Source organism: Chiloscyllium plagiosum, unplaced genomic scaffold, assembly GCF_037043375.1.
Source record: "Chiloscyllium plagiosum isolate Xiang-an unplaced genomic scaffold, Cpla_swu_hap1 HiC_scaffold_2, whole genome shotgun sequence".
NCBI lineage: Eukaryota > Metazoa > Chordata > Chondrichthyes > Orectolobiformes > Hemiscylliidae > Chiloscyllium > Chiloscyllium plagiosum.
The window spans coordinates 123,898,112-123,910,973 of NW_028270140.1; the positions used below are offsets into that span (position 1 = coordinate 123,898,112).

The 12,862-nt window shown below is 42.9% G+C and overlaps 1 protein-coding gene across 1 annotated transcript in view; it reads right to left on the minus strand.

The window, feature by feature from the left end:
* dmgdh (dimethylglycine dehydrogenase) overlaps positions 1-12,862 on the minus strand; it is a 144,807-nt gene that overhangs the window by 16,972 nt on the left and 114,973 nt on the right. The window contains exons 10-13 of the mRNA XM_043706890.2: positions 9,653-9,818; positions 7,985-8,115; positions 6,237-6,454; positions 1,837-1,994 (exon numbers count right to left, since the gene is read on the minus strand). Of these exons, the coding sequence (XP_043562825.1) occupies positions 1,837-1,994; positions 6,237-6,454; positions 7,985-8,115; positions 9,653-9,818 (673 nt within the window). The remainder of the gene's footprint in view (positions 1-1,836; positions 1,995-6,236; positions 6,455-7,984; positions 8,116-9,652; positions 9,819-12,862) is intronic.

Genomic DNA, 12,862 nt, shown 5'->3' on the forward strand with positions numbered 1-12,862 from the left:
GATGCTGTAAGTGTGCACTGTTCTCCTTGCACCACAATCTCAATCACCCTCGCGCCTTCTTTTCTCAAAGACTCAGATGGTGTAACCATGCTGGGACGTGAGAGACTGATGATGATGGTGATGATGATGACACAGCATCTAGATTTCATCCTCACAGTCACCAGCACAGAAACTGATCCCACGTGTATCTCAGGCAAAAGATTATTAGTGAGGTCAGGAAGTGGTGACACATCAGGCTATGATGGACCAGACTGCTGTGTGAATGCCTGGTGGGCTGGAGAAAGCTTACAGTCACTGTCAGGGATACATCAGGCCCAAGGCTTTGTGCTGAGCTTACAGCAAATGCAGATATTCAAGCCAGTTCAGCTTATACATCTGTAGACCCAAACATGGTGCAGTACTTAAGAACCTTTGTCACAACTTCCATTGCTAATGAGCCAAATTTTCTAACCAATGTTTCCACTTGTCAGAGATTCCAAAACTAGGGGCTATTAATAGCTACTAATGACTAAAATAAGGAAATAAGGAGACATTTCTGTTGTTGTGGTTCTGTTCGCCGAGCTGGAAGTTTTTGTTGCAAACGTTTCGTCCCCTGGCTAGGCAACATCATCAGTGCTTGGGAGCCTCCTGCGAAGCACTTCTTTGATGTTTCCTCCGGTGTTTATAGTGGTCTGTCCCTGCCGCTTCCGGTTGTCAGTTTCAGCTGTCCGCTGTAGTAGTTGGTATATTGGGTCCAGGTCGATGTGTTTGTTGATGGAGTTTGTGGATGAATGCCATTCCTCTAGGAATTCCCTGGCTGTTCTCTGTCTGGCTTGCCCTATGATAGTAGTGTTGTCCCAGTTGAATTCATGAATTCGACTGGGACAACACTACTATCATAGGGCAAGCCAGACAGAGAACAGCCAGGGAATTCCTAGAGGCATGGCATTCATCCACAAACTCCATCAACAAACACATCGACCTGGACCCAATATACCAACCACTACAGCGGACAGCTGAAACTGACAACCGGAAGCGGCAGGGACAGACCACTATAAACACCGGAGGAAACATCAAAGAAGTGCTTCGCAGGAGGCTCCCAAGCACTGATGATGTTGCCTAGTCAGGGGACGAAACATTTGCAACAAAAACTTCCAGCTCGGCGAACAGAACCACAACAACGAGCACCCGAGCTACAAATCTTCGCACAAACTTTAGACATTTCTGTACTCAGAAAGTAGCTGGAACTTGCCAAAAAAGATAGTGATTTAAGCAAATAGCTTAGCAGCTTTCAAAAGGGAGATCCAGAAGGGAGTTTGGTAGAAAGATGTGAAAGGCTGAGGCATGTGGAATGAGATGAGAGTTGTGTAGTGTCCAAACACCAGGACAGATTGGCTGGGCTGATGGTTAGTTTCAGTGCTGTTTTTCTAAAGTAATTCCACTTAAGTATCAATTTAATACCCAATCAGGAAGACCTGGCAAGAAAGACAATAATCTTCTTTAGCAGGGTGTGGAGGAGCATTACAACTCCAATTAACTGCTGGGAAAGTGTGGCTATCAGGGTTAATACACCCAGAAAGTGGCTCTGTTCCTCTCCCTTGTGACTTACCGCAGTGCAGTCACCATGCCTCGTCATTATGAGCTGCACAAAGCTAGATTCTCCTCAGTGGAATGTGAATAAGGGCTGGGATGGAAAAGAGCCTGGGCCTAAACACGACCTGTATCGTGCCCACCTGAAACCTGCTCCCACACTGCTTTTCATTTGAACTCAGCGCAGACTAAAGACTGTCACTTTATGAGTTGCTGAATGGGACAGTCCTAGCAAAGGAGCAAATATGACTTCTCATAGCTACTGACCTCTGCTCCCCAGCCTCGGAATGCTTTCTCAAGCCGTAAGGAGTTCATAGCATACGCTCCAAAGTTGTCAATTCCAAATTCCTGCCCTGCCTCCATGATGGCAGCGTATAGGGCAGCAGTGTCTTGTCGTTTGTGGTACAATTCCCACCCAAGCTCACCTAGAGTGAAACAGAGAGGTCAATCAAGCTTAAACCATGCCAAAAGTATCATATTTTAAGGCTTCACACTATAAGTAGTGTACAGAGATATTCCCTTTCATTTTGTACACTTTAAAGCTGATATAAATGGAGACATACAGCTAGGAAATATCAGTATTACCACCTAATATAATGAAATTCTATTGACAGCAGTACATTAAAATGCACATACACTTGCTCCAAGGTAGGCCCCATATAGTATATTGGAACAGTTGGTATTAATAACACTGATGAGAATTTATCTTACTGGAACTTCAGACACTGCATACGTTAATTCCAGCTTTTATAAACATATGAAATAGCAGCAGGAGTTGGCCATTCAGCCCCTCAAACCCACTCTGCCATTCAGAAGGTTCACAGCTGATCTGCTTGTGGCTTCATCTCCACTTTCCCACCTACCCCCAATAACCTCTACTATTCTATCAGCCTTTATACAGATTTGGCACGTGTAAAGATTTGACTTCTGTATTATTGACTGTGGATTAAAATGGGGGAACAAACACAGTTTCAAAACCAAATGACCGTGGAAGGAGTTGCTGTACTTCTAAAACAAGCTACACAAACCCATTGTGAGTGATGTTTACACTGCTGCTCTGGCTGCTCTCGAGGCTGTTTGCCGAAGGTAGAGCACCAGGAGCAGCGATTGCACCAACTGAGACCTGGCCAGCAACAAGGAGCTGATTGAGTTTTGCAACTGCAACCAGTCATGGATGCAAATGATAATCAGCCGGAGGACAACTCTCTGATTGGTTCCAGGACAGCTGAAAAGCTGGGGGGTGTGAACAATACACTGAGCCGTAAGGACTGCTGAAAGGGGTTAGGCGGTCCATGTGTGCGTCTCTCTGTCACTCTCTGCAGAAAATTACCTGATGTTGAAAGAAGTTTTTCCCACTGGTGGCTTTGCCTTTAACCACTAACTAAACGACTCTGTGGTTAGTGTAGTAATTGACCTGTGCCTCTTGAAAACAACTTCGAGAAAGAAAACTGAAGAACAGAAAGTCCTACAACTCTCTGCTGGCTGGAGTCATACCTGGCACATAGGAAAATGGTTGTGGTTGCTGGAGATCAGTCATCTCAGCTCCAGGACATCGCTGCAGGAGTTCCTCAGGGTAGAGTCCTAGGCCCAATCACCTTCAGCTGCTTCATCAATGACTTTCCCTCCATCAAATGGTCCAAAGTGGGGATGTTTGCCCATGATTGCACATTGTCAGTGACTCCTCAGACACTGGCACTGCATGGGCCTCCTGCAGCATGCACCAGACAATGTTCATCCTTTGGATGAAAACTGGAAAATAATACTGTGCCCCACAAATGCCATCTCCATCAAGAGAGAATTTGACTATAATTCCTTGACATCTGATAGCAGTCCTATCACTGAATTTCCCACTCCTGGTGGTCACCATGACCAGGAGCTTTACTGAATCAGCCACAAATTATTTGGGGGGGATGTAGGTCAGTGGCCGGTATTTTGTGGCAAATCACTCACCTTCTCACTTCTGTCATTTGCCCACCATCTACAAAGTCAGGAGTCACACAATACCAGGTTATAGTCCAACAGGTTTATTTGAAATCACAAGCTTCTGGAGTGCTGCTCCTGCATCAAGTGAAGTGGCACTTTAATTGATGAAGGGTCAGTGCTCTGAAAGCTTGTGATTTCAAATAAACCTGCTGGACTATAACCTTGAGTTCTGACTTTGTCCAGCCCAGTCCAACATGGCACCTCCACACATGGCCACCATCTACAAGGCACAGGTCAGGAGTGTGATGGAATGCTCCCCAATTGCCTGGATGGCTGCAGTTCCAACAACACTCAGAAGGCTTGACACCATCCAGGAAAAAGCAGCCTGTTTGATTGTCATCCTATCCATCCTCTTTAATCATGTATTCCCTCCATTACAGGCACGTAGTGGTGGCAGTGAGCACCGTCTACAAGCTGCAGTGCAGCAAATTTCTGAGGCAAAACATGCTAATGCCTCACCCACCAATGGAGAAGTCATAGATGAAAGGGGCACCAGAATGGATGAAGTACCCTTCCATTGGTCTATTCGTGGTCAGGGCCTCAGCCTTTCATCTCCATGGCCCTGTCATTGAGGCACAGAAACTCTAGTTCTAGAGCCCGGCATCAACCAAGAAGTGACCTCAAATGGGGCAATGATTTTCATATGTGGTCGGGGTGGGGATGCACCTGGGAAAAACCAGCACCGTTGCTAAGTTGCCCTCAACTGGGGTCTTTATGGGAGTAATTGACTGCCCACCTCCATAAAGTGAGCAAATGACCCAGTTCCCTGCCAATCCTGGGGAAGCCTCTTAAGTGGCAAGAATGCATTAGGGAGGCATCCCTTTGGATAGCCTTCAACTACCCTACCAGGAATCCTGTTTCCATGGGGCCAGGAAAATAATACAGCCCACATTTACGATTATAAATCAAATTTCAGGCAGTATTAATTCTTTATCAAAATAGCAGCAAGACAGCAGTGTTATGAGACCAATTATGATGTGCTAATTGGGCTATTACATTTGACTGGAGACACATAAAGCCAACTGAGTTGCAAATGCACTGGAGCATATTTGTGGTAATTTACTTGGGAAGGTAGGTAGATAATGCTCTCTCTTGCCAATATGATTATTAATGTCTATACTGTCCTGCAGGAATATGTTCTTAGAAGTTGAAAACAATTATTCAAACTTTTACAGATTCTAGGAGAGGCTACATGTGGAATATCGAGCACAATGCTTGAGTTTCTATCTTCAATACAGTTTGATAATATTTACAGGAATCACAGGACAGCTAGAATGGTCCAGGGTTTTGAAATTGACAAACTCACTTATGGATAGGTCAAGAAAATATTGAAGGTGTGAAGGTAAAGGGGATAAAGTACAATCTGAGTTTTAAGAGCATTGAAAGAAATTCGACACAGCACACAAATTTGAGAGGCTGAACCAAACAGAATGCAAAATATACTCATTTAACATGGCTTCAGAAGCTGTCCATGTTAAAAAATGTGCTGGAAATCATACTTTAATTTAGAGTCACAGTCATAGAGATGTACAGCATGGAACAGACTCTTTGGTCCAACTCATTCATGCCAATCAGATATCCTACATAAATCTCGTCCCATTTGCCAGCATTTGGCCCATATCCCTCTAAAACCTTCCCATTCATATATCCATCCAGATGCCTCCACTACTTTCTCTGAACTTAAAAAAGACCTGAGGGGCAAACGTTTTACACAGAGAGTGGTTCATATGTGGAATGAACTTCCAGAGGAACTGGTGGATGCAGGTACGGTTACAACAATTGGATAAGTATATGAATAAGAAATGTTTGAAGGGATATGGGCCAAGTGCAGGCAGGTGGGATTAGTTCAGATTGGAATTATGGTCAGCGTGGACTGGTTTGATCTGTTTCCGTGCTGTATGACTCTATGACTCTGACTTACTCCACACTTCCCCAGAAACGCAATTCACGACTGCTTAACCTCTGGATGTCTGCTTTTCATAGGGTTCTTGTTTTAAGCTCATGTAACAAGACACTCCAAGTCCCAGCTTTGACCATTCTTTTCATAAGAATGTTAATTCTTTGTATACTGAGCAAATCTTTATGTTTGGGGAATGTACTCTTTACCAATGCCGTTCGAGCTCTGATTTCTTTATGGCAGTAACCAAATCCTGCCAAGATACAGGTTGTTCTGCTATAACATGTGTGTCATTAACACAAATTCACTAACATGATTGATGAATTGGGGACACTGTTTCTAAAGCGCAAAGTTTTAAAGCGCGTATTGGTTATAAGACAATTCAGGCCCATTAGTTGAAATGGTGCTGCTTTTGCACAATTTTCTTAAAACAGGGGATTGCACAAGAATGGAACTACCACCTGACAGCAGAACTGACTGTACTTCCTCCAAGGTGGTATGTCAGGTTTGATGTCTGGTCCAGCTATTGATTATCTTGATCTCTTTTTGCCCACCATTATCTCTTCCCAATCTTTATAACTTTGTCAATGATAACAGACAGTAATTGATGTGTGTCCAGAATCCTAATGAGCATTCCAGCTGTGTGAAGCTCTGCTCCAGGAACACGAATTTGTAAAATTGCTCCCATTATGAATTTCTATTGGCTTCAAGCTTAGCTTTATTTTTGTGAAAATCTGCAAGGCACTGCTGAGAACAACCCACTGGTGAATCGGTTTCAAAGACTAACCTGTATATGAGATTCTCATAGCTGTAAGGGGGATACCAGCCAGAGTGACAGGCTTACACTGCAGGAACTTGAACGCTGTCCCACTCATGTCTACTGTTGTGAGCTTCTGAAGGACCTTCCGTGAAAACGGCCCTGCTACACCCAGCACTCCAATCTCATCAGTGACATTGCAAATCTCAACTGCATAGCCACCATTTACCGCCTCTTCCTCTATGTATCTAGATAAATGAAAGTGATAAGTCAGGTGAAGAGTTCAGACTCTGTTTCCCTTTTTAAGTAATAGCAAATAAGTAAATGTGCAAAAGGCTTGTTTCAATCAAGGCATTGCCTGCCAACATTTTGGCATTTATTAATCTGGTTGGCATTGCACATCCAACTTATAGCACATGTATTATTCCTTCATAGTGGAATCAAAAGGATATACAACCATGCACTGCATGGTATAAATTCATGTCCTAGTGTTGCATATCACTCACAGATCAGTTTATTGCTGAGCCAACAATACTGAGGGTTCAAGATGTTCATCCAATAACTTAAAATTAGTTTCATTAATTTTGGTGATAAGAGTAAAACAGGCAAAACTGGATTCACCTTCCATAATCCACTCTTTCAAGTTTCTGTCTCCATTAAGCTCACTGGAGACAAAAAATGGGCAGCAATACACAACAGACAGCCAATCCAATATTGCCTGTGTGACACTAATGCCAGCGGAAAATTATCTCACTCCAGGATAGGAACTTGATGACCTGATGTAGCCTATCGGGACTTGAGTCCCATACTCACTAGTGTAAGTGATTCTTAAAAACTCTTTGGAATGGCTATTCAATTTGAGCAGATTGGGATAAAGAATAAATGACAGCCTTGCTAGCAACATCCAATTCTAAGACTGAGTAGTAGTTACAAACAAGATTAGAATGGACAGTGTTCTCATGACTAAGTGAAAAGATAATTGCCTGAGCCCAGTTAGGAGACATGGGCCTTAACCCGGTGTATTGCTGAGCTGTTGGCTTCTCCAGTTAATCTTGTCCATTTTCTTTCTTGCTTAAAAATGTGTTGCTGGAAAAGCGCAGGTGGAAGGAGGTTAAGGTGAGGGTGATAGGCCGGAGAGGGGTTGGGGGTGGAGGGTTCCTAGGAACCACAAGGGATGAATGCAGATTTCTCCAGCTTTCTCATTTCCCTTCCCCCCACCTTTTCTCAGTCCCAACCCTCAGACTCAGCATCACCTTTTTGACCTGCAATCTTCTTCCCGACCTCTCCACCCCCACCCCCTCTCCGGTCTATCACCCTCACCTTAACCTCCTTCCACCTATCGTATTCCCAACGCCCCTCCCCCAAGTCCCTCCTCCCTACCTTTTATCTTAGCCTGCTTGGCACACCCTCCTCATTCCTGAAGAAGGGCTTATGCCCGAAACGTTGATTCTCCTGTTCCTTTGATGCTGCCTGACCTGCTGTACTTTTCCAACAACACATTTTTAAGCTCTGATCTCCAGCATCTGCAGTCCTCACTTTCTCCCATTTTCTTTCTTGGTACTGGAAAGGGATTTTAAGGAAGGAAAATAATAAAGGTGCAATGTCTTAAAAACTACGTCGTTTTTAAAAATTTGCACAATCTATTCTCTTCATTTATTTAATTTTTTACAAAATGAACTTAAATGTGTTTGCATTATATTGACCCAATGAAGAAAATGCAAATCTAAAGAATAAATTCAAGTCAGCAGTTGCACTCTTTAAAAAAGAACTGGGCTCACCTTATGTCATGGAGCTCTGATCCTGATCCTGTCACCAGCAGGAACTCCTCTTCTGACAAGTGGCTGATTGTTACCTCAGCGTACACACGCCCCCTTTGTGTAAGCATATGACTGATGTTTATAGAGCCCACCTGTGGGAAATGAGAGGGAGAATAAACAGGGGACACACATTGCAAATGTCATATGAGTCATCTGCATGTTCTTGGAACTTCAACCCTTTAACAATATTTCATATTTTTAGCTTTCCACCAAATTTGGGGGAAATGATCACCAAAGCCAAACTGAAGAATCGTGGTACCCGTGGTGCAACAATGAGCTGGTGCCAGATTTGAGGTCAGGTGACAGAAATTCTCTCAAAAAAACATTACTGGAGTCTGAAGCTGGGTATGAGTAGTTTTCAATGATGGCATGACACACTGCTGAGAAACAGAAAGACAGCCTCATTTGGAGCCTTGATTCCCAGCTCGATGCTCATGTGGGTACTGGAGGAGAAGCTATTATAGGAATAAGCTCACCACAGTGGGAATGTAACCAAATGAGGCACAGTCTCAGTGGCTGCAGAGGAAAAGGGCCTACGTGACTATATCCAATGTGGTGGCAAAGCTCAGACATTCACACTAAGCATTCAGAAGGTAAATGGTACATTGGCCTTTGTTGCAAGGGAAGTGGAGTACAGGAATTTATTTTAAAAAGTCTTGTTAAAATTGGACAAGGTATTGGTTAGACCACTTCTAACATACCAAATGTAGATTTAGTCGCCTCATTTGCAGATGGATGTACTTGCATTGGGAAAAATACAGCAGCGGTTCACCAAATTGGTCCCCAACATGAGGGGGTTGTCCATTGATGTAAGGCTGTGTAAATTGGGTCTATATTCTCTCCAGTGTAGAAGAAGGAGAGGCAATCTCAATGTATTGTTGAAGCTTCTGAAAGGGGAGATACTGAGAAATTATTTCTGCTGCTCAGGAAATCTAAAATACAGGAGCACTGTCTCAGGATAAGGGACTAACTATTTAAGACTGAGATGAGGGGGACCAAATAGTTGTTAATTGATGGAATGTTCTGCCTCAGGGAGTTGTGAATATACAACATTTAATATATATAAGGCAAAGATAGACTTTTAGTCTCTTGAGATCAGAGATGGGAAAAGTGGAGTTGAAACTGAAGGTCATCCATGATTGTATTAAATTTCAGAACAAGCTTGGCAGGCTATATAACTTATGCCTGCTCCTATTTATATTCTTGGTTGAAAACGGATAATACATCATGGTTTCAGACACATAGAATGTCATTCGAGTTTTGGCCAAGAGCATTATGAGATGAAGGTCATGAGATGCTTAGTAATAACTCCTTCCAAATCTTGGAAAGGAAAATGGAGGTGGCATTTGAGGGCTTAAGAGCTGAAATTAAGCAGCTGTAAATTATTTACAGCTGGAAATCCACTTGTTACCTCCATAATGAAAAGTGTAAATGATGTGAGAGTCAATCAACCAGCATGATGTGCTATGATGTAAATTCCAAGCTTTCCTTTACCACTCATTCTGTGAAATGGTGGTTTGGAATTCTATTACCTCAGGACATCCCACCTAAAACCTTGAAAAATTGGCATTTACTTTGAAAATTATCATCTGTTTTTCATTTTTCCATTTAATTCCAGCATACTCTTACCTTTGGAACAACATTTGCAATGAGGTGGTCCAGAAGTTTAACAGAGTCCTTTCCTTTCACAGTGAACTTTCCAAAGGGTGTTAGATCAAACACTCCTACTTTCTCCATGACCTGTTTACACTCTCTCCCAACTGGTTCAAACCAGTTTGTGCGACGAAAACTTGGCCTAGCATGATTGAATAAGTTTGTTAAATTAATCCTTTGTTATACAAAAGAAAATCGCATTTTGCTTTTATTAATCATGATGTTCTTTTTGCAGTCACTCTGTAGAAAGGTGTGATTTGAAACACTTCAATTAAATTGAAGCAGAACCAGAAGTGATTTGCAGAGAAATGTTCTGATGAGCATCTTGTCATGAATTGCAATCCACGGTCTGAGAAGGCGCTGGAAGTAGCTTCAATAATGTTAGCAAGAGGGAGTGATGGTGATGCAGTAAGAATGTTGCTGGGCTAGTGACCCAAAGGGCCAGGCTAGTATTCTGAGGACATGGGGTTCAAATCCCACCATGGCACTTTGTGACATTTAAGTTTAATCAATAATTCTGCCATATAATGTTAGTCTCAGCAAATGTCTGCATACAATGACTATTGTTACAAACCCATCAAATTTACTTGTCCACTTTGTAAGTTTCACTTCAAGAAAGAAACTCCCCCATTCCTTACCTGATCAGGCCCAGATGTGGCTCCAGACCTACAACACTGTGCTGTCGCTTAACTGCCCTTTGAGCTAGCCACACAGCTCAAGGACAATTAGGTATCACATCCAATTAAAGAATGATTTAAAAAAAAGGGAATTGAATAAATGCTTGAGTTTATGGGAAAATGGGAAAGGAGCAAGGAAACTGGACTAGTCATTCAAAAGGCCATGAGAGCATAACGTGCTGAATGGCCACAATCTGTGCTGTATAATTCAATAAAGAGAGGGACTTTGGAAAATATGGCCGTACATTTTTCACTAATAGATCACAATCATCAATATTGACTCACTCTGCTTGGTCCTTGCTAATTGTTGTTTTCTAATGGAGTGGCTGATGCTCTGGTAAGGTATTGAAGACCCATTCCCCGTTCAGACCGGTGTCAATAAGGGCTGCATCATCGCGCCAACACAGTTCTCGATCTACCTTGCTGCAATGCTCATGTCACCGCTGACAAGTTCCCTACTGGAGTGTTGCTAACTTACAGAACCTGTGGGAAATTAGTCAACCTTCACCGCCTTCAAGCTGAAACCAAAGTCACCCCAACCAGTGTCATCGAGCGGCAGCACGCAGATGCTGGCCTTTGTGCAATCTCAGAGGATGTACTCCGGACAATCGTCAGCTCCTTTATAGAGACAAATGAGAGCATAGGTCTCAATTGGAACATCTGCAAGGTGAAGGAAATACTGGAGCAAACCCCTGAACATCAAGGTCCACGGGGAGTCCTTAGATAACATTGACCACATCCAATACCTCAGAAGTGTCCTGTCAACCAAAGCAGCTATTGATGAAGAGATCCAGTATCACCTCCAGTGTGCTACTGCAGCCTTTGGCCGTCTGAGGAATAGGCCAATAACATCAGATTTGATATCAAGATCATGGTATACAGAACTGTGGTGGTATTAAGGAAAAGTTTTGTTCTGATCTTGATGAAGCACTCAATGACATGCTAAAGGGTTTTCTTCGACTATCATTCTGCGAGGCTTCAACACCAGAGTCGGCTGTGATCCTAATATCTGCAGTGGAACTATTTGACAAATCAGGATGGGAAAAGTGATCACAAATGACTTCCTCCTACTGACAAATTATGTTCAACATGGTATCACTATAAAAATAAATTCCCTAGTCTGCCAGGAAGGTAAGTAATAAATACATGTAGAGGCATCATAGATCAAAGCATTGACACCTCCAGGAAATGTCTTATTCGCCTGGGTCACTCTATCCATGCAGTGAGCTGGTCCACGGTGAACAGATTATCGACTTGTTCAATCCCTGATGGTCATTCGCCTGATGCCAAGACATCACAAGACCCAGAAGTCCAACAGGAAGATGATCAAAGCCTCAAAATCTCTTCCACCCCTCCTCTCCGATCTATCACCTTCACCCCCACCTTCATCCACCGATCGCATTCCCAGCTACCTTCCCCCCCAACCTCACTCCCCTCCCATTTATCTCTCAGCCCCCTTTACAACATCCATTTCAACTGTAGAACAGTAGGACACTCTCCAGGCTATCCCTCAACATCCTATGATAGAATCTCAAGGCAATTAGGGATGGGCTATAAATGCTGGCCCACCCAGCGACATCTACATCCCACGAGTGAATAGAAAGCAACAGCATCAATGAGCACACTGTAACAAAAGAAAAACAACAAAGCTGACAGCTCCAATGGTATTCCAGTCAAGGTCATCAATACACAGTGGTCTTTTGCTCACCTCAAGACTTCATGCACTCATTCAATGAATTTGGGAGGAGGAAGAACTCCCCTTGACTCTAGGAATATGACAACTGTAACTATTTTCAAAAAGGGAGATAATTCGAGAAAATCAAGACAATTCCCACATCCACATTAGGGAAAGTCCTCACACATCTCTTCTGAATTGCCTACCTGAGGAAATCTCCTCCAGGGACACTGTTACTTAAGATCTTTCAGAAAAAGTTCTGTCATGGCCTCTGTTAGCAGACAAATTCAAGAAAAATGTTAAGAACAACATCAAGAACTTTTAACTGCATCCACCAACCTGACCAAAGCATTTGACTCAGTAACTCATGAGGCTCTGTGGACCGTACTCCAACGATTTAGATGTTCAACAAAGGTAGCCCCATTATGCAATTGATGATATGATTGCAATGCATTAGAGATCGGAAACAATCATCTTCCAAGTCCAGACTGGTGTTAAGCTCCCATGCTGTTTACAATCTACATATTAGGTTATTCATCTTAAAGATTAACTGCCTTCTGAAAACAGTACCAAAGACCACCTAGATGAATACACTTTAACTTCAGTTGCCTCAGTGCCAAAACTAAACTGACTGTCATGGACATACATAATCTACTGTTTATGGATGAATGTGGTGTCTTTGTCCACTCGGTAGTCTCGATTTCTTTGGTTCTGCATACAAGAGACTGAGTCTGCCCTTGAATGTTGCCGAAACAAACCTCATAGTAACCCACACCTGTTCAGCCAAACGCTTCACCTCTCACATATGTTGAGGGAAAGGCTCTGGAATATTCG